The sequence below is a fragment of the Dunckerocampus dactyliophorus genome, chromosome 11, assembly GCF_027744805.1.
Source record: "Dunckerocampus dactyliophorus isolate RoL2022-P2 chromosome 11, RoL_Ddac_1.1, whole genome shotgun sequence".
NCBI lineage: Eukaryota > Metazoa > Chordata > Actinopteri > Syngnathiformes > Syngnathidae > Dunckerocampus > Dunckerocampus dactyliophorus.
This window is the reverse complement of record NC_072829.1, coordinates 18691656-18714549: the sequence shown is the minus strand read 5'-3', so window position 1 is coordinate 18714549 and position 22894 is coordinate 18691656. Positions and strand designations below refer to the sequence as shown.

Sequence of the window (22894 nt, the reverse complement as noted above, 5' to 3'; positions counted from 1 at the left end):
ATATACAGTATACATGTACACACTGTAGTTAGGGCCGCAACTAATAATTACTTTCTTCGTCAATTCATCTGAAACTTCTAGTTTCAATTAATTGAGTAATTGATTAAGCACCTAGATGGACCAAATAAATAGGAACCAAACGTAAACACTTAGTGGTTTGGTCCTCAACGCATCGGAAAAGACACAAAGCTAAAGGTAAATAATTGGTCTGCTTTCATGGGTGAGAAGGAAATTTAAAATATTCACATTTAAGAAATTTTGAAATCAGAGGCTCTTTACACTTTTAAATCCAAAACGATGAATCAAATACCAAAATAGTTCTCGATTAATTGGATAATCGATTAAACATCAATTCCCTAATTACTTGTTGCAGCTCTAACTGTAACATATGATATACACGCTCACTGGCCTTAAAAAGTCTTTGCGGGTTGTTTAGGCTACATCTGAATAACTTATATGTCACCTCCTCGCATTACATGAACAGACGCCTATTTAGCCTGGTGTTCTCCATTTTATTGTTATTACTATAACTTGCCTTTCAAGCTCAAATGTCTGTTCTCGGTCTCTGATTTTATCAAATAAATGTCGCCCCAAAAATGCGACTTATATATGGTGTTTTTTCTCTTCATTGTGCATTTTTAGCTGGTGCGACTTATACTCCGGAAAATCCGGTAATGGATCCTCTTGTAAATAACTACAGTACATTTTGATATGAGGATCCATGCATGACACCATCCTATCTTTTTACAGTACCAAAAGTGAAAAAAATCCTAGGTCCACACATTTATTAAATTAACAGTCCAATATTGTTATTTTTTTATATTATGTTTAATATTAAGTTTAACATAGAATACTGAATGCAAGTTTCAGTGCCAGTGTTGTATTGATCAGAATAATGCCTCCCCGAGGCGTTGTGTCAATGTGGACTCTCTTGGATGTAACCCAACTTCCCATAGCTGACGTCATGTTCTTCTTCTTTAGACCACAAAATACACTTTTTCAGCCTCAATCAACAGCAACTCTGCTCATCAACAATCAGTTTCACAGAATAAACAGAATAGAAAGATGGATTAATTGCCTATTACGCCTGTGCCTAATCCACATAAACCAATATTTAATGTGTGCTTCACTAGCCATGTCCCAAATGTTTTTTAATTACGCTGCTAATTAAACTATGACAAAGTATTAGGGCACACTTAGCAGAAATAAATAGTTCAATGAAATTATAAAAATTAAAAAAATACAGGAAAAAAATAGTCATAACGTGGAAAAATATTACATGAACAAAGAAATAATTTTAACAAATAAATGTCAAATCCCAACACTAATGTAAATACCATCAATTCTGAACTTTGAGTAAACCAAATTTAAAGAGAATTTGTTTTGTACATATATAGGCCACAGGTGTCCACGTTGCAACATGAGCTGTTTACTCAGACAGCCACACTATAAACCTTGCAGTCCTACCTACACTCCGTGTTCCCAGTGTCATTTGTTAGCTGCGATGAGCGAGACGTGAGACACTAATAGGGAACGTGAGCTGGGTTTAGACTGTCGTGAGACAGGTTAGTTTTACCCTACTGATGATGTGTTGTTGCAAAAAAAAAAAAAAAAAATGTTCCCTATTCTTGGAAAACTACTGTTTTTTGTTGCTTTAAAATTATGTCCTCCTATAATTAGACTTTTAGTTTCATAAGATTCAATTTTTTTGTATTTATGAAATTAGACTTGAAATTCTATCATGTTATTCCCCCATTGAACAAAAAAAGGCAAGTACACAGAGGCAATAATGTTCAGTTTTAAGTGACAATGCCCATTGAACAATGTCTACTATGGTGGGTGTAATTTACTGTGGGGTAGAACTATACTTTATCATACTTCATCCCTCTTGTGTGGCTTAATAAGGAAACCGGGTGTACCTAATGTGACAGTTTTTGTATGTGTATGTGTGTGTGTGGGTGTGTGCGTGTGTGTTTGTGTATATACAGTATATGACATCCTTCCTGTCTTTTGCTCATTAAAATTCTTTTAGTTGAAAATCCTGCAGTCTTAAGTCTGAGGCATTCTGCGCTCTCTAGCCTCTAAACACAGCACAGCTATTTTCCACACAAACATCTCATTCTAAATCCCATGTTTAGACAACACAATGAAATGCAGCCAGTTTGTTTAGTTATGCGTGTGTCTGTGTGCTGTGTGTGAGGGGGGTGAGGGGTGATGATGGACGGCACAGGCTGGAGCTGGTCTGGAGTTTAGATCAGTGCAGGGTTATCATTACTGACCCCTGCTGTGTTTCTGTGACCGTTTGTCCGTGGGTTCTGACTTCCAGTCCCTAAACACACATACACGCACGCACGCCTGTCAGAGCTTGCCTGGGATGCACAGAACCGAGCGGTGGACGTCCCCTGCGGTGACACAAGGGCAGAGGACAGCCACACAAACACCACCATTTGTTGCTTACTTTACCCCACACCCTTTCTTGCTTGTTCAGCCTCAGTAATGGTGGAGTTGATCAAGGAAAACGCATACGGAGTCACGGGGTCAAAGTGCGGGGTGGAGTTTGGAATGTCCACTCCCTTTGCATCTTCCTCTGATCTCAAACAGCGTCTACCATGTTAATTGGGCCAGATATGCTCGGCCTTTGATTTACACCACATTCTCAGCAAAGACATACACAAACACACAGCAGACTCTACGGTACAGGAAAAGCAGGAAACATACGTTCACTTCTCACTGTCTGTCTCTAGGGCTTTGGAGAAGTAGCACATATAGCAGCACACGGCTGGCATGGCCATTTTATACATGATAGATGAAGTGAGTCACGGTGTATGCACAGGCTGCGGGATAATAAATAAAGAAAGCATGTCCTGTTGCAAAGGACGACAACATTAACACACTACAAAGACAAATACAACCTCTGATTATTGCTGACGCGGGAGACTTACAGTATATGAGGCTAATAATGATGCACCATCATAGCGATGGAGCCTGTATGTCTGAAACGCCGCAGGCAAGTATTCCTCCAGTCGCTATTACCGAGACACTTTCACACAGCAGAGGCATCAGAGAATGCCAAAGTAACCTCTGAGAAGTTTGCTACATTAAATTAAATTAAGACGGATGGCCACAAATGTATTTGTTGACTTGTGTAAAAACAGTAATACCACAGTGTGGAATATTAGAGTAATACAATGTAACTTAAAGTATGGACTCAACCACGCATGTCAGCGTTTCCAGCATGGCCGCAATCTATCTGTGGTGTATGGTTGTGCAGGGGTGCAGAGGTCATCAGCCTAATTTGCTTAATTGGCCATGACACCAAACTCCAGCCAGAGTAAGTTTCAAAAACTCAGACTCTGTGTTTGTGTGTGAATAAGTAAGATGGAGCTTTTTGGCTCCTGTCATCAGAAATGTGTGACATTATCTCATGTTTTTAAAGCTCATTTAACATGAAGTTATTGACTTACGGGTGTTGGTTTCGTTTCATTCAGTGCTAGACGTGCTTGCGTGCGATTAAAAAAAAAAAAAACATTCATGAGGTTTCCTGGGCTCCATGTAAGTGTGTAGTGATTTTAAAAAGAATATACGCATCACTGTACATCTAATATCTCACTATATTGATGGACAGATGCATTACAATGCGAGACCAAGTCACTTGAGGCACGCACATACAGTATGAGGCATGTTAGGATGCCATCTGCTGTACGCAATTGTCATGACAAGATGCACTGTCCCATTATAATGTGTTGTGAGCGAGGGAGAACAGGTAGCGTCAAATCTATCTGTGGCGGTCCAAATTTAACACAAATAAATGAATGTATGGAAACTAATGTATATAAAAGAAAAAAAATACCACACCAATAAAATGAGTAAATACGAGCACCGTATACACCAGTGGTTCCCAAACTTTTCACAGTCGCGAACCCCATCAGACATTTGAGTTGGAGCCGTGTACCCCCTACTCCTGCACACTTAAACATAAACCTTTTTTTACTCTTCATTAACTTGAAATACCGAACAGGATTAATTGATTAATTGATTTTATTGTAAGGAAGTAATTCTGGTTGAAGAATTTGGTGATGAATAAAGTATCTGCAGCAAGTATCATCCTACGTGTCTTTTATTTCAGCCTGATGTTGGGATCCTTCTGTTTGAATGGGCGGAACTTGAGCTTCACTTTTGTCAACTTGCAATCGCTATTATTTAAGTCTGCATATTAATTTGATTCCAAATTGAAAGGGAAAGTTTGACAAACCTGATGAAGCAGTATCCAAAGTATAAAAATACAAGCAGTGATACATTGACATACTGTACATACATACATTGAGAGGTTTTCACAGTGCGGGGATTGGAACGCTTATATAAATTAAATCTTCAAGATTAAACACTCTTAATGCACAACATAATCATCAAACTTACTTACTTATTCATATAACTCACACAGAGCAATGAAGAACTCCTTCTGTCTCCTTCCTCCTTTCTGCTCCGACTTGTGCGCTCTGCACTATGAGGTGTTCAGGCGCACTCGTAATTGTGAGTGTTCGGCGCTAATTGTTAAGGAAGCGCCCATCAGGGTTTTATGCTGCCGATTCCGATAATCCAGGACTGAAATCATCCTATACCGACCTCACGGATTAATGATACATTTTTCAGTGTATTTATGATACGTGTTATTGACCATATGATGTGAAAAAAGAAATGATAAAACTACCGTAATTTAGACAAAAACATATTTGATTTACTTTTTCAAGAGAACGCATCACTTGTGAAACTTACAGAGGATGAGACAACTTCTTTAAGGAGACTTTGGACGTGAGAGTACCGTGGTGGAGCTCTAGCAGGACTTCCAGGTGAGCGAGAGAGCACTCGGCGAACCCGTTGTCTTCCACTCCGCTAACAAAGGCTGGTCATCTCATCCGATGCATTCAATTATTTTTAGGGTTATTAGCTTAGCCTTCTGACCGTCACGCACATACGGGCGAGTGTCCACGTGGCTGCGCTAGCTGCCGTTTGATGATCACATCGTGAGCCTCGAAAACTCACCATACTCCGTCAAGTGTTTGTGCTTCAAATGCCGTATTAAAGCTTTTCAACGTGCTATACCCGCAAGATAGTTTTCGTGGCATGCGTTGGTAGTTAACTTCCACACGGCAAACATGACGTTTTTGTTTTGACACTCCTGCACACTGTCAAGGAAAGTGAAGAAAAGGACGCTGCCCAAGACGTTAGTTAAAGCAAGACACTACACTGCACGCAGGGATCGCTGCGGGATGCAATAGTACTAGCCACAGGAGATAGGTTTTTGTGACCGGCATAGAAAGGCATTTATCACGTGATCGCGTGATTTTTCATGGAAATCAACTGATACTGATCAGTGGCCAGTCGAGCAGAGCATCCCTACTAATTGTTTTTCATTTTTATTCACGTACCCCATATGACAATTGGCGTACCCCACTTTGGGAACCCAGGGAATACTCACTTTATTGCTTTTTTCTTATTGCTATGTTTTTCTTATTAATGTGTAAAACTGTAAATGGAATACCCCATCACACTGTATGGTCTGGTTGTGTTTTAAAGGTGGTTTTGTTGCCTTCATCTTTAGCCCGCTGTTCTGAGATCTTTTTTCTGTGAACATTACTAAATCAAAAGTTGAAAAAAAACAACTAAAATCGATTAATATTTAATCCCATTGTTTAAAACAACCTGCCAATATTCTCATTTGATAACCTGAAACCTCAGAACATATTTTATGAGTATTTTTATAGAATATGCCAAAACATATGTACTACACTTATACTCCACCGCCTGTGATGCTGTACTAAAAGAGCAAGGAAAAGAGTTTGAGCGGAGGTACTAATACCCAAAGTGTTCCCTAAAGACATTCGGGTATCATAAAACCTAAATAAATGATTTTTCAAGCCCACAAGATACTTGGCCACTGGAGCCGCTTGATAACGTCATCATCCTTCCTTCCATTCTGACTTTGAGGGTGAGTTCACAAATATCGATTGAACTGCTGCAGAACAAAGGCAAAACATATGTGGTATTTAATTTGTCTTGAGGATGAATTTGGACTTCAGAGGGTGCTGAACATCTGTATCACAGTTATTTATTAAGAATACAACAATAAAAGGGTTTCATGGCGCTCTACGCCATAAAGTGCACGCTATAATCCAGTTTATGTTGTAAAAGAATATTACTGGATAAGTACGCTTCTTCCACTTGTAGGTGCTGCTGATACATGAATGAGATGGTTGATATTAAAAACTATTCATTCATTTTACAATCTAACATTGTTGTTAAGTTGATGATTTTGTCTAAACCCAAGATTTTTTTGAGAGTTTTTTTTTTTTTTGTGGGACTTTATGATAGCAATGCTGTTAAATCTAGTATTTCATTAGCCTGTTTAAGATTCCATTGCTTTTATTTCAGGTGAGTAAAATGTACACAGTAATAAAATGCTGGAGCTGGCTGTGGTGGAATGCATGTTTTCCTTAATGTGATGTAAAAACACTGCAATGTTTCGTCATCCAAAGCCCCAAATGCTACATCTGCATATTTAAGTGTAAGCGTTATGAAAGGGATTTTTAAGCTGATCTTCTCATATCAGTCCAAAAATATGAGTTCCTCGTAGGAAAAAGTCCATTTTGACCTTAAACATTAGCCAAGTACATCACTTTGGGCCGTTGCCATGGTGATGCTGCAGTCACCACTAAAGGACAGTTTAAATAAGGAGCCCCTGGCCACACACGTCAGTGTTCAACAGTGTGTGAAGCAGAGTGTATTACTTGTTCCGTCAAGCTTCCCTGGTTAAATGAATGTTAAAGCATGTCAACAATACATCATCTTTCGTAGGAAACTTACAAGTGATGTAGTAGTTGACGTTCCTCTTGAATTCCAGGCCCATGTAGTTGGGGCTGAATTCCTGGAACTTGATGGTGAACTTGATGTCCTTCTCTGGCTTATTGCAATTGACCAGGACGTTCGGATCAAGGACCGTGCTGCAGGTCTCCGCCTGCTCCTTCTTGACCAAGTACAGCTTGTAGTACTCGTACTCTCGGCCTTGGTCGGCTCTGGGACAGATGATATCCAGCTTGTCCCCGATGTCTGGGTAGATAATCAGGCCTTTGCCAGCCACAAACCTGTGAGGCACAAAAAAAAGACAGACTGTTAAGTAACACATTATAATGGAAGTCTGGAAAAGCAGCTGCATAATTCCAAAACAGTTTATACAGTCCTAATACTTTGGGCTTTAATGTGTTTTAAGTCCTGTGACATTGGGCTTTTAGGCAGAGCTGTTAATTTGGGCCTACAAAAACACAGCAAGTTACGGCTTGACAATGTTCAGTGTGCACAAATCCTCAGAGGTTCCTTCACATACTTGGGTCTGAATCAAAGCATACCAAATGTTTGAAGGAAGGAAACAACAAGGCCACACACAAAATGGCGCCCATAAAAAGAATGAGGGCCAGAGTGTGACAGCATATACTACATACGGTATACTGTAACTGTACATGTATAAGGCCTGTGTGTCAACATGGAATCTATTTAACATCAAAGGTCCGAGTATGTGGAGGCAAACAGAGTGCGGGGTCAGGCTTCCTGGTTCATCTTCCCACTGGCTGATCATCTGCTAGGGGATTAAGATAATCCATCTGGCCTTACTGTACCGCTCCACCTCGCTCGCTGATGCCAACTCAATCAGATCAGCTCCTATTCTCTTTTATTCACAAAAGGTTGAGGACAGGAGGCAAGTGTGTGTATGTGTCTAAGTGTGTGTGAGACGAGTGGGGGTGGGGGTACACCGAGGACCTGCAGTGTATTTGCGCAGTGGTGTGTATGTTTATGCAGGTCAGCATGTGTGTGTGTATGTGAGATAGTTGTTCAGCAAAATGGGCTGAGGTTGCGGTCTGATGAGAAGAAGTGGGGGTGGGTCAGACGGGCTGAATCATTGTTCTGGACTTGTTTGAGGCTTAAAATGTCAACATGGTTCAGCTCTGCTGTCCCAGTTAGCCAAGCATTAACCCAGACAGCCGGACTGACCACGGGTGTGTGTGTGTGTGTGTGTGTGTGTGTGTGTGTGTGTGTGTGTGTGTGTGTGTGTGTGTGTGTTATGGTTGCAGACAGTGAGCACAGCAGCGGGCCTATCTCCGAGATCTGCCCATGCCAGCAGATTTAAGCAGGATTTAGCTGCGTGCAATGCATTTGTTGTTCTTTGTGATCCCTCACATTTTAACAAGACATCAGGGGCCGGCGGCCTCACCGTCTCACTGAGAGTATAATCTCACCTTATCTGCACCCCCTTATTTCATCATAGTCCACATCATTTCACCACTAAATAACTGACACTTCAGACGTGCCCATGGAGACGACTTTTAAAGAGAACAGAGAGCACATTAATGTATCGGGGTGACTCCTGCTCTTTTTCTGGCAGACTGTCAGCCATTGTAAGAAGCAATCGTCACATTTTAGACCTCCCCCACCACATGGAAATGAACATGATCGGATTAAGGCCATTTCACCATTCATGAGCATCTTTCTTTGACAGACATTCCTCAATAAATGCCTTCAATCACATAAAAGGATACAGTTTATCCCCACTTCTCGCTGGGGTTACTTTCCAGGACCACCGGCGATATGGTGAAAAAACGCCTGCGATCCGATCGAGATCCAAATAAAAATGTCCAGGGGTGCACAATAAACATCGAACAGATAATCGGGCTGATATTAGGAATTATGACATCATACCAATAAATCCGACAACACTGGAAACTAGCTTCTTTCCTAAAACTTGGGCCGCGCTGTAAACTGCCTGTCGTAAATGTCCCCTGAGCTCACAGTAAACAAACCTGGCGTCGATCATGTGGGACTTCTTCACTGCTTCAGATGACGACATTTTGGGTGCTATCTCCACCAAACATTCTGCAAACATTCCGCGAGGAGGTGAAAAAACATTGAGTTTCAACACATCAAACCTTATCAAAAAAAAAACAACCTTATTAGCCGCAAAGAAAGACCTGGGGCTTGTTCCGATCGCCACATTGTTTGAGAAGTGCAAAAACTTTGCCAGAGACAACCCTGTAATCAATATATTAAGAGATATACATAAGTTAACGGTTATCTGTATTGGTCTTGAGAAGCAGGAAGTTATCGCTATCTGTATCGGCTTGAAAAAAATCATGCATCCCTAATAATGTCTATTTTTGACACACAGCTTGCCCCCCACCCCAAAAACCCCCATGCTAGCTTGACGTTGACATTCTCCCCCGATTTCGGATCTACATTTGCAATAAAAGTGACTGCTCTTATTACATTAGATTCAGCTCCAGGTTTAAGCCTGAAACACGTCTCACACACGTATTAAACAAATTTAAAGTCATGAATGATAAATGTAAGATCATCGATGAACAGATGGAACTGGAGTCACATTACACAACTATGGTGCATTCAAGGCCCAGAGAACAAAGTGCGAAATCTCAACACTTGATGAAGACATAAACATGTATACATTGCGGGCTTTTTAACGGTGGTGCATGTATGCTATATGTTTTACCTGTATGAGCAAATATATTTACAAATTTACAGACTTATGGTGAATTAAAAAATGGTTTCTGTAAAAAAAACAACAACAAAAAAAATACACACACACACACACACACACACACTACCGGTCAAACGTTTTAGAACACCCCAATTTTTCCAGTTATTTATTGAAATTCAAGTCGTTCAAGTCCAATGAAGAGCTTTAAATGGTACACAGGTAAGTGGTGAAGTGCAACAGGTTAGAAAAAGGAAAGGTTACCCGAATTGGAAAAATGTGTATTTCAATTATACAAAAAGGCCTGTTTCAGGGACTACGAAATGGGTCAACAATTTAAAGCTGTTCTGCAGAAATGGAGGTTGATCAAGCCTTGGCAGTTGATGCAACTAATTCCTACAGGTGTTCCAAGTTCTGGAGTACTTCCTACCTCCTCTGTCTGCATAACAACAGTGTTCGGAACTCACTGTGGTACTATACCCTCATGAACATCAGTTGAACAGCCTTTCACTTGGAGAAAGTAACTTGTTGCTACAAAAATGGAAAGAAAAAAGGGAATTAACGATGGAAGAGAGACAGACCATCTTAACACTTAAAAATGTGGGTTTTTCCTCCAGAGAAACTGGAGTGTTCTAAAACTTTTGACCGGTAGAGTATATTTTGACCAAAAACGGTGAAAGTGCGGGGATCCAAAGTAAATGAAAAATGGTCGCACCTCAAACCTCATGTTTTTGGGGGGAGTTTTCTTGCTGTTGATGATGTCATGAGGGCAAGTTCATGTCCAAGCTTGGAAGAGTGGAAGGCACTATTGTCTGATGCTCATGAGACCGGGAGGGAGGGGTTACGCTAATTCAAGGGCCTATGAGAGCGAGAATGCAGGGAATCCTTTGTCCGACGTCTTTGAACAATTTGCTGCATTTCACCAGCAACACCCCGCTTTCAAGGGTGTGTGTGTGTGTGTACGTGTGTACGCGCATACTCCATGTCCAGGTTCACGTGCATGAGTCTATGAAGACATGGACACAATCGGTCTCTAATTGGATCTACAAGATGCATCATTGAGGCATAAACATGTTTCCATGGCAACCTGCCTTTGTTGCTGACCATCCTGTCTCCTCCCCACCTGCCCTCCATGTCTCATGCACTCCCTTCTATTTCTTTTACACAATCTTATCCCCTCTCGCTTTATCCTTCACTCTTCATTCACCTCCTCAACATTTCTCATTTTGCTCCCCCCACCCTCCTCAATTGCCCTTTCTATACCCACACAAAAAACACATACCAGACAAACAAGTGTGAAGGCTGGGAGGAGAATAGAAAGACTATCACAATTAGACCTAGAATTGTTTCGCTTAACGAGTCGGCGCTCTCTAATTCTTTTTGCGGAAATTGCTTTTGTAAGTGTTGTTGTTCAAAAGGCCTCCAATCTCAATCCCGGCTCTCAAATACACGCCCAAACTCTCAGTTTTACATAGCATTTGTTCCCCTATCAAAGATAACCAAGACCATTTAGATGAATCATTAAGATTTCCAAAATCGGAGTATCTTAATATCCCTGAAGGATTTAATCACAAGCCGGCCCCTGTCATTGATTCAATTTTCCGAGCATGCCTTCTAGTTGGCGGTTAGATTGCTATCCTGCTTCTGTTTCCCAGCCTTTGTCAACTGTCTGCTATAATGAGGCTCTGGCTGCTGTGGAGGTCTGGAAGCAGCATCGCAGATGGGAAAGAAGCAACATAAAAGAAATAGGGCAGCAATTAGTGTTTAGCCCAGTTTAAAAGCCTTCCACTTGGCAAGCTGCGGGCCAACTCCCGTCCAGGATGTGAAACTAAACTGGTGGGGCTGTGACTTTGTCTCCCGTTTGTCTCTCTGCTGGCTTAATCAGCAGCACTCCATTGCTACAAACAACCACGCAATAGAGGAGGGGACGAGGGACTGAAGATTATTGTACTTTTGAGGAGGTCGAAAGGGAGAGTGTGTTGAAAAGGGAGGTTGAATTGCATCTTTCATTCATGTTGTCTAGAGATTTTCTAAGAGCTGTTGATGAAAGGAGAGAGGAAGAGTCGTGAGGATACAAACTGAGGTTTGTGGGAAAAAAAATCCCTAAATGTGAGACAGGCCTTATCCCCTCATGTCAAATGAGGTGGATCTGCCTGCACCAAACAAAATAAAGAGAATTATTTTCATAACAACCCGATGAGGTTGGTTTTGTTTCATCTGGACGGCCGCAGTGTGCGCTCAATCCTGTAAAGAGCTTATACAAACAGCACACTACAGAGAACAAAAAACAACCAAGCAAAGGAAAAGAACGGCCCCCTACCTCCAAAAACCCCCTAATACACATATTTTTTTGACATTCCACTGGTGAATATGAGCACATGATCTCACATATGCTTCACCCTCCCACCTTCCCATACACACACACGGATGTGAGAGCACACAAAAGCACCGTGGGGTGCATCCTGGACCTTCCCAAGCCGCCCCTATTCATGCGCCCTGCCCTTGCCGACTTTCATATAAAAACACCGCCTACACGAAGGCCCACTCAGAACCCCTCACAGAGCCTCAAACCGGCCCTCATCCCTCCGCCCCCGTCATCCACCCCCGTCCAGTCAACTCAGGCCTGTGCCCCGAGCGCCACACTGGCAGGCAGCCTTCGACGCTTGAATGGACGGGCCCAAAAAACAGGAACTGGGAGAGGAAGAGCTAGAGCCAGCCATATGAGGAGAATGGCGTCTAATTGATTTGTTCCTCCTGAGCAGCAGCATGAATATGCCAGACATATCAATTAAAATCCATTATCCACAACTACATGTGGAGGGTTACCAGCCAGCAGCTCAGATGCAGGTACAAAAAACATCCCTCCCACTACAACGTGGCTTCAGGATTTCTGCTTGACCTTTAAAATGAACACGAGAGTGTGAAAACAAACACACACACACATACACGCACACACACACACACACACACACACACACACACACACACACACACACACACACACGGGAGCACAATCAACACCACAACAGGTAGTCCATTCCCCTCCCTATCAGCGTGGTAATTATCGTGCCAGGAAAAATCTTCCCTTCCCAATTATCATTTCTCTTTCACATCATCCACAAAATCAGTGTGTCTTCTGACTCCCACCCCGCACATTATCACAGATGACACCTCGCATACCACCAACTTTACTGTCGCTTCAATCAATATACCATAGAATCACAGTGTGGGTTTATTTTATGGCAGATCATGAAACATGATTCAGTCTAGAGAACATAAACCCCCGTTCTGCAGAGTGTATCTTGAGTGGTGTATAATACATACTCAGTGTATATGCAGACATCCGGATTAAAGGATGATTCGCAGGCCTGCGGCCGTCTACGTTTTGTTTAATCATGAAGTACACGGGGTTCAGACTGTTCTCCACGATCAATGTGAAATAATTGTCTGCTAGTAGAAGCCGTTTCAGCCTCAAACTGTTTAGAGATCCACTGAAGATAGGACAACGCGCGCACACGCAGACACACACAAACAAAGGAAACATTCAAACTGCAGCCCGTGATGACTCCTCGCTTGATGTGCGGTTCAGGGTTGTTGACGCGTTGTGATCATTTCACATGAAGGAAAAAAGCCACGCATGGTCAAGTCGTCACGAAGCTTGAGTGAACACTGGCGTCTCCCTTTGGCGTTGAAAGCCTTAAGAAAGCGCGCTGGTCATCAGGCTTGTGACCAGCTGCTCAACCTAAGAGTTTGTATACATGACTGGATTGTGTCAAGCCGGTGCTGGGGAAGATGTTCCCATGCACGACACACACATATAAACATGCAGCCTGCGGTGTACACACACAGATTTCCTCACGTTAAACACAGTAAACAAGTCACCTCCACAGGAGTGCATAAGCAGGCCACATATACAAGCATCCTCAAATTAAAGAAAACAAAACCCCATCTGGCTTTGGAGTTGTTTAGCCGAGCAGGAGGGGGTTGATCCCTATTGTAGACTCAACTCAACGGCAGAATTGGATGAACTATAAGCTATCCAAAACCGCATTATGGATAAAATATGGCCGCAGAGACTGAAAAGCGTAAATGAATTGAAGTAGAAGAAAACGATGCAAAATCCTTTTCCACCCTGCAGAGAGATGCTTTTGTACGTGTGAAGGCAGACACCCTCACTCTCTATCACTCACACACACACACACACACACACACACACACACGCGCGCACGCACACACTTGAGTTAGTCAACAGGCTGGCACGCAGAGCAAATCGCATTCGGTGTGACTCATAACAGTTGCACACAGACAAGCTCCAACAGACATACACACACCCATCCCGACACACAGCTCCCATGTTCACCAAACAAGCCTTGTACAAGCTCACTCTCGATCACTGTCACATGGGGGGCTAGCATGGCACCGTAATGAGCTAACAAGATGACACCCAGATGGCCTTGCCACAAGGAGGAAACAAGTGGACGTGGTTATACACGAACAGCCTGAAGAGGACCGCTGAGCGAGACGAGCGTCGGGAGTCATTAGAAAGTCCGAGGAGTATAATCTGTTTCTTCTCATGGCCTCTGTGGTTTTTTCCTCCCAGCCGAGCCCATCCCTCTTTAAGAGCAGGCCAGTTAAACACCGGCTGCATGCGGTCGTGATTGAACGTCATCCTCGGTATCAGTGACAGCGAGAGGAGGCCCAGACGCTCGCTTACCGTGTCCCCGCTTAGCATCCATCAGCTCGATGAGGAGAGGAGACCTTTGACCTCCAATACTTGCATTTTTAAACTATTACAGGCTCATGCAAACACAACATGTGATTGACTTTCCATTTTTGTAAATAAGTCACTAAAACCGAGACAGCCTTGAGTTATAAAGCACAAAACCTGTCTTGCAGATTTGGCACTCTTTTGTATTATGAAAACACAATTTTCAAACGAGCTGTTATCAATTTCGGGACGTAAATAGAAGATTTAGTCTTTCTTGTGAGTTTATTTTGGCTAGACAGGTATAGGATTAAACACAGATGTCTGCCATGTGCATTGTTGCTTTTAGAAAAGTACATAAAAGATGCAGGGTCCAGGACAAAATTATGTTTTTAGAAAAAGATAAAGTTAAAGTGAAATTTGTAAAGTATGACATTTATTTATATTTAATCACAAATAACTTAGATTTCCTTACATTATTATATCCATTTAAATTGATTAATTAAATACTAATATCTGATTTATATTGTATGACAAATTAATTTCTATTTGCTTCTATTATTTATATACATTTAAATGTAAAATAATATTTATATAATAATATTCATCTTGGCCATAAAAATAATAAATGGCAGATACATTAATTTGATGAAAATTCAGTTCAGTTCAGAAAATTCAGACCATTCAATGACTGCATGAAAAGTGACTGAAAAGCCACTCTAGACCATGAAAGAAGGTGTTAATTAGGTTAGTTCGTTAATTCTAAAAAAAATACAGGCCAAAGTTGTGAAATGTGGGGTTTTGATGTATAGTTGGACATGTCCAAAGATGAGAATTACGGACCTAAAACCACACATCAAGCAAAATACAACATTTATAGGATGTTTGTACTCGTCTATATTCAAAATGGAGTGGGAATCTTAAATTACAGAACAAAACAAAACATTCTTGAGGATTTGATATGATTTGTTGTGCTATAACTGTCAACCTTTGACCTTTGCTGAGGTAACTATAAGGAATTAACGTCTGTGCTCATTCTTTCAGAATAAAGAAGCTCTGTTCAAGTGTTTGGTTCAGTTTCAGCCCAAGTTTGGCCTCATTCTGGGGTTCCTCTGTGACCTGCACACACATAAGCTTGGCCATCACACATTCACACACACAGGCACACACACACACACACACACACACACACACACAGCCAGCTGCCTTCCATCCCTGAGGAGCAGCCACAGATGGGCTCTGCTTGCTTCGTAAAGATCTCTCCACAGGCCCAGTCTACAGTGGCTGCCAAAACCCGCCTGGCTAGAACCCACTGAATGTGTGACTGTGTTTGTAGATATATGTGTGCCCGTACATGTCTCAGCAGATCTATGCTCGCCTGCCCAACACCCGAGATGTGGCAGAGCTGGTGTGTGCGTGTGCGTGTGTGCGAGACTTTTGCAGAAGGCTCGACAGTCCCAGAGCGATACACCCCAAGGACCAAGAGCTTCAGAGCCTGAGTCAAGAGCTGGACGTGCATGTAAGGTTGTAATCAGCACTGAGCAGAGCAGCAAAGCACGAGGGGAACAAGCAGGAGGACCTCCCAGCCCAACAATAGCATCTCACACTCCAAAAGATTGAATTTCACTCGCACTTGGGGGAAGAAAGTAGCAGGGAAAGGAATCATAACCATTATCAAACCCACACAGGCTGCATAGATTGTTAACGAGCAGCCATTTTCTCTTCCCTTTATCGCCATTATAAGTAAACCTTCTCTCAGCAACCATCCCTTTAATGATGCAACCTTATCAGCACATCACTGTACTAATAAAAACACACACACTCATGTACAGACACACGCAGCTTTGTGTTAGCTATTTTAATTGTCTTTCGCTTTCATAAAAGCAGACGTGGTTCAATTAAATTTTTAACAATTGCCCTCCTATCTGAGCATGGCTGATTTACACGCACGGGGTCGCAGCTTTTAGACTGAATAATGAGGCACAAAGTTCGGAGAGGATGAGGCAAGCTACAGCTTAAACTTAATGTAATGAGACGTTCCAGTTCACCGCAATAGCTGGGCTACTAATACAAATACATGACTTAATGCAGTGGAACCCGCCTATCTCGACGCCTTTCGGACTGGCTGACTGATATCGACATAAGCGGTTGTCGAATCAAAACTGCAACTAACCATCGCTTGCAGATTTAATTGGGCAGTGACATGAGGAGAATGGCCGATAAAGGATTTTTGACATGGTTTTCCTCAATTTGTGCATATTTTTATTTGGATTCTTCCGTTTTGATGTAAATTGTAGCAATAGGACTACTGTCTATGGATCTGAGCTGTGATTCAAGGGTGGTGCTACAGGGGGCAGTGGCGTTTGCCTGCTAGCTAGAGCTGCCAGCCCGAGAGAGAAGAAGTGTTGCAGAGTGCGTCTTGCTGTAAAGCATACAACGCTGTTTCGTACACGACAAGAAAAGGATGATTTGTGAACAGCCAGCACAGTCTTCCTGACGACATTGCAATATTGGACACTGTTATCAAACAGAAATGCTGCACCAATTTCATTGTATGTCTTGACTACAATGATAATAAAGTTTTTTTACATGCGCAAATCTTTCTTCCCGTGGTTAACAATCTAAATAATAATAGAATCAAGGTTAATACTGCCATGCTGTTATTTCAAAGCTTATTTTGCATTGAACAGGAAGTCAATGCATGTTTTGCTGCTGACCAATAATGATGAAATTAACATTAATACAACACCTGGTAACATAAAAGGTTTTTTTTTCCAGAAATGACCTCCTTGGGTTTCAAATTTTATGTTGACATAAGTGGGCACTTTTTAGTCACAATAACACGATGGACTGTTGACAGGTTGTCGGGACCAGCTTAAGTGGGTTCCACTGTACATTAGTAAATTAAGCCCAAATCAAACTAAGCACAATGAGGCTTCTATACTGTAAAATTACCACTGGTGACACAATCAAGCGGTTTAACCTAAGCTGAGTTAGCTTAGCGTAAACAGATCAACAATGTAGTGTCCTTTTTAAGAGTTCATTTTTTTTTCCGAGTACATCACCACAAATAGGCCTAGCCTTACTGCCCTTTTCTTTATGCTAGTTGAAATTAAGATAACTCTGCGACTGCTCACCTGCAGTTCTGAAATGTGTATCGTTTAAAAATATCCAATCGTGTGATAATTTACTTTCATTCATTGCACATTCAGTCACAATGTCAACATGATAAAAGTAGAGCGAGTCTGGAATACTAAAGAGAAACCGAGTTTGCTTTTAACAACAAAGGGAAGACAAGTGCACAAAATCAATCAGTTTGGCTGTACTGAAGATAGAAGTAAAATAGCACAGAACTAAGTTAAAAATACTTTCATTATTCTCCTGTCAGTGTGAGAGACAACTGCGAGAGAGAGGAAGAGGAAATATTTATCTTGTATGGCCCCCCTCTTGTGAAGAACACTATTTTTAATGTATTCTGGCTATTGTGAGGAGCAGTGAGAGATGGATGGCTGGAGGAGTCAGCTCACTGATATGTGTCTGCTACAAGTACAGCCCAGTCACTCACACGTTTCCCCTGCCTCCAATCTCAAGCGACGGCAATAATTCAAGTGGACGACAAAACCTGGTGTGTTTTTTCTGGTGGCATTCAATTGTCGCTTGTTGGTGTTTCTTTTTCCGTCAGCATTCTTCTTAAAAGTGCTTCCCTGGGAAACTGGGAAAGTCAAATAGCTGACAAGATGTCACCTCATGAACTCTCTCCTCGGTTTCACACGCTCGCAAGCCGCCACGTCTGCAATCCGGCACACAATTTCTCCTTCTCATTCTCTTTTTCTTCTTTTCTTCTTGGTGAACACACACACACAAAATTGTAAGAGTCGCTCTTTGACTGCTTGTCAGGCTCGGCAGCACAAAACAGGCCACAAGCTAGAAAAGCTACAGCTGCTGTTGTGTGTCGAGGCTGCTGATTATTGATCATATTATGTCAAACACAGGAGTCTTATGATGAAGCCGCTGTAAATGTGTGTTATTCTTACGCTGTGTGAACACATTCACCTTAACTTGCCTACAGCGGCAAGAGTGCGATAAAGCGTAGGTAAAAGTCACGTCTCTCTTGCCATACCTGCTCACTGTGCATGCCTGTACCTGGGCCTCTCCATGCCTGCCGGCACTGGTCATGCAGCGCTATATGAGGAGCATGTATGACCCGAGGACTTATGCTGTGCTCGGCCAGGGTCATGCACGTGTTCTTGCATGAGCACTGACATTATACAGGTGGTCCTCGGGTTACCAAATAGTGCCGTTCCCTGACTGTGATGTTTGGTGTAAGTCCGAACTTGTACCTATCACACCTAAGTCACTTACACAGTACACAAAACACATGAAGGACATAAAATACAGTCATAAAAAGATTAAATAGTCCTTACGTTTAGTCCTCTTTTTGTTCACCCTTCTTAAAATCCCAGGCTCGTCTGGAAGGATAACCTCCTTTTCTCTTCCCAGATCTCCTTGTAACAGCGCATGGAATCCATGACCACTCTAGCATTCACTAGCATTCAATAATCTTTATCCTTAATGATGGTTGCGACAGTATTGTGAGGCATTAGGACTATTTAGGCGATATGGCCTAAAATCCATATTGTAACATACATTGCAGCCTTTTTGCAATTATTGCATTAGGACTGTTGTATTATTCGCTCTTTAGACTCCTGTTATTCTGCTTGCTCATTTTCTGTTCATAGCAGGTTACTCTCCATTATAAGACAGTTCCAGATGTAAAAGTGCACTAAACACTTATCCTTTTGTTTTCACTACTTTAACATTCAAGCTAGCCTCGCCGTCAGCATGGCTCCTCTGTCTTGGCTTAATTATTCTTTGTTTGTGATAGTGATATTTGCCACCATGGAAGTGAGGATTAGTAACTTGGAGGAGTGACTCCGCACATACTTAGCACTACATCACATTGACGACTTGTTGCAGCTCATCGACGCATGTTTTGCAGGACGCGGCTAGGTTGCACATTCGACATGCATTATCGCAATAGGGCAACAGAATTCAAATCTGTCTTAAGGCAAATTTATAGCGTATTATAGTTTATTGTTTTTTCGCCCATTCCTACCTGGAATTCTAATCTCCTCTTCTCTTCCTGGATCTCCTAACATCTCCTGTAACAGTGTATGCAATCCATGACTCCTCTTGCATTCATCAGCATTCAATAATCTTTATACTAAATGCTGGACAGTCGAGCGGATGGGCCCAATACATTTTTATGAGGTTCGTTTTCACTTTTCTTTTCTTTGGCGCACTTCCGCATGGGGGACATAATGAAGTACAAAAAGTTAATTTATAGAACCAAAGAGCATTCGTATACCCACACAATCTTTTAAAGACCAGCAGTAGCAACACAAGAGAGGATCGGCCTTTAAATGCGCGACCGACAGCATCAATTACAGCTGCAGCAGAAATGGCGGCTTCCTGACTCACACAACAGTGCTGGATGGCTTTCGGATGGATTTGGTGGAATCTTGTACAAACACTAGTCAATAATGAGGTAATGGCCAATCGTTGAGGAAGAACCATTCACAAGTCACATTTGCTCGGGGCACTTTGCACCGCAGCCTGTCACCCAGCATAACAAGGGCACCCTGCCAATAGGATCCGTTTGCAGAACTGCACGCAGGTGTCCTGAGCCCTTAATACTGTCTGTGTGTGCACTCACTCCATTTGCCTTAATACAACCACTGATGAAGAGCTGATAATTACAACCGTAATGATTCCGAAAGCGATGAAATCAATGACAAATTTGTGTTCTGAGCAAATGTACAAGACATTAAACTCCTTCAGCACATTGCTGCTGATATTTATGTCTATTGCTGGCATTTTCATTATCATAAAACCTGTTTAATATTTCCGAGCCGTGTGAGAGGGCGGCCACGCCACGACTGATTGAGCACGTGAGATTTAGTGGCTCTTTCCACGTCTCCTAGTCTTTCTCCAGCTGTGCCTCTGTACTTCAGAACGGCACACACGACCCAGTTGATGGAGCGGAGAGGAGAGGAGGGTGTAGGAGGGGAGAGGAGGGGAGGGGAGGCGGGTGAGCAGTGAGGACATGGTGCCAACCAGAGAGGCCCACCGTGCCTCAGTCCCATCTCTCCAGCTGAGGGCTTTGATTCGCCTGATTGTCTCCAATATTGAGACACACAATAAACACAACACTTGGCGGACATTTGCAATTCTAATCAGTCCCTCTCAACCGGCCTGGACAACCCAGCTCCAGCCCTCTGGGATATCACTCATCTGACTGCAAAATAATGACACAATCATCGCCATGGCTACGCTCCTTCTGCATCCCACGAGTAGCCACACAGAGAGGATATTAATACACAGGAGTGCTCTGAGGACTAAATGAATGGGCTAAAAGATTAGCTAGCTCCCAGGTTAATGAATGTGCCACGCAGGCAAGCTTGCATCCCCCCTTCCCACAAGTTCACTAGCAGGTCCCCACCTGCCTGTGCAAGGCATGCTGCAACATGATTTCAATAAACCATTTCCTTTCAACATCAGATTCCCAGTAAGTGTTTAGATTGTGAGGAAGCAAGTTGTCAGCTTCTGAGTGTCTGATTTGAACGTGGTGATAAACTAGTGTGCAGGCTGTGAGTGATATGATCGTTATCCGCCATACACGTCTGATTTGACCTTTGTGAAATAGTTTGTTTTCCGGAGTCGAAATCAATGCAATGCGAGAAGCTGTTATCTTTTGCAAACCGGCCCCTAGAAATCATAAAAGCCCATCTGCGGGCTTTTTTAGCAATGTTTTCATTGACTTGACAACATGGCAGTGATAGATGTTCGTGCGTAAATGAAAGCGAAGTGACATGCAATCATCCCTGTTTTAGTAGCCTGGATGTATTTGCTTTAACAGCCACCCAGAAGATGGGAAATTCAAATTTATTTCAAAAACTAACTGGCACGTCTTATGAAACTGGCTATTTGACTTGCAAATCATTCCGATGATTCATAATGGCGACTGTCTGCCCTCGTTTTCAAGCAGGCACAAGCAAATACCTGCGTGTGTGCGATTGCATGCACGGGCGTGTGAATGGCAGGCTGTCAGTGAAACAAACGTCATTATCTGCGATATGCATGTGAGTGGTGAGCGGGCGCGGGGTCACATCACTCGTGGGGAGCTGACACTGTGGACAGGAAACATTACTTTCTGATTTCCCTCTAGAGGGGAAACACTCTTGTCACAATGTGCAATGCTGCCGCTCAACCTCTTTCAAAAGGTTATTCCAATATGTGCAACGGCTAAGTGTGTTTATGTGTATGTGTGAGCGCCACCCGTGACAGATACTTATCTAAAACCCCTTTTAACAGAGGCCATTTCTTTAAAACAACGTAATGAGGTTTTTTTTGCTTTGTTCTGGCCTTGAAGAGCAGACTTCTGGTAAACCTCACCCTTCCCCGTCCTTAGCCTTTGACTTGTTCTGTGTAACAACAATACAAGGGGTTTAGTTCAGTGTCCTGCGGTCGATCTGTGAGTACACTGATAAGAGAAGCTGATGGATAGGTTTAATCAGGCGAGCCCAGGGATCAAGACCACGGGACAGATCAATCAAATGCCGGGTGCTTTATAATAGAAGCAGCTTTTATCACACTCGCAGGGGTATTTGCTCACTATTTGTTACTGCGGGAAGGGGCCTATTTTGGAAGATGGAGCAAAATATACAAATACAAGGTAGGTATGAGGCTCCTAAGGCACTGAAGAATTAAGCTAAACGCTCCTACTTTCAAGCAAACTTCTTGACATGAACAAAAATAAAAGCCCCTTTTGACTTGGGAAAAAAAAAAGATTAATTACACAAACTACATGAAACAACCGAATCTGCATATGAGAGCAAGCCGGGCTGTGTTCTAACTAGGACACTGTTTTTAATACACAGCTGCCTTGCGTGTCTTAAAAGAAGCCTCTTATCAGACTATTTGAGTGACAAGTCTATTTTCTGTTTACTCTCAAGTCATGATCGTAAAAGACAGCTACACATGTCCTATCCAATGCAAGACAAATGACTTGATCTTTTTTCCCTCCCTTGGATGCCAGATCCTATCCAGGCAGACATGCAGAGGTTGTCAGTGGCCTTATTGAACACCATATTGACTGATGCAATCACACAGACACACATCATTAGGCTCATTAACAGTGAATGCAAAAGGGAGACTGCTGTAGTCTGATAACACTCAGGCAGGCAAGATGCAGGCTGTCGGTATTAAAATGAAATGCGTGCGTGTTAATAAATAGCTTGTTTGACACGACGCTATTCTCATTCACACCATTCGTTTGCGCCGCGATAGTCGTGCGGATTGTGGCCTCGTAAAGACGCTCCATGTGTTGTTTTAGGAAGCCATTACAAACTGGGCCGTCTCCATTACAAGGGCTATCTGATGGTTATTACCGCCATCTGTAGCACACACTCAAATGTTAATCTCCGTGAGCCAACCACAGCTGACTCCTGAGCGAGTGCTCGCATCCACACCACCTTCCGCTGTGATATAAGCGCTTGTGTACATCCAAACGTGACACAGCAGCTGTTCTGTCGTTACATTGCAGCTTTGGGGTCGACACGTTTTTGTTTTTTTTAGTGTTGAACCTCGCCCGC

General features: G+C 42.5%; 1 protein-coding gene across 1 annotated transcript in view; it reads right to left on the bottom strand.

Annotated features, from left to right (window-relative positions):
* The window catches only part of efnb1 (ephrin-B1), an 82343-nt gene that overhangs the window by 42505 nt on the left and 16944 nt on the right, over positions 1 to 22894 (bottom strand). Inside the window, exon 2 of the mRNA XM_054791333.1 lies at positions 6862 to 7139. Within this exon, the coding sequence (XP_054647308.1) occupies positions 6862 to 7139 (278 nt within the window). The remainder of the gene's footprint in view (positions 1 to 6861; positions 7140 to 22894) is intronic.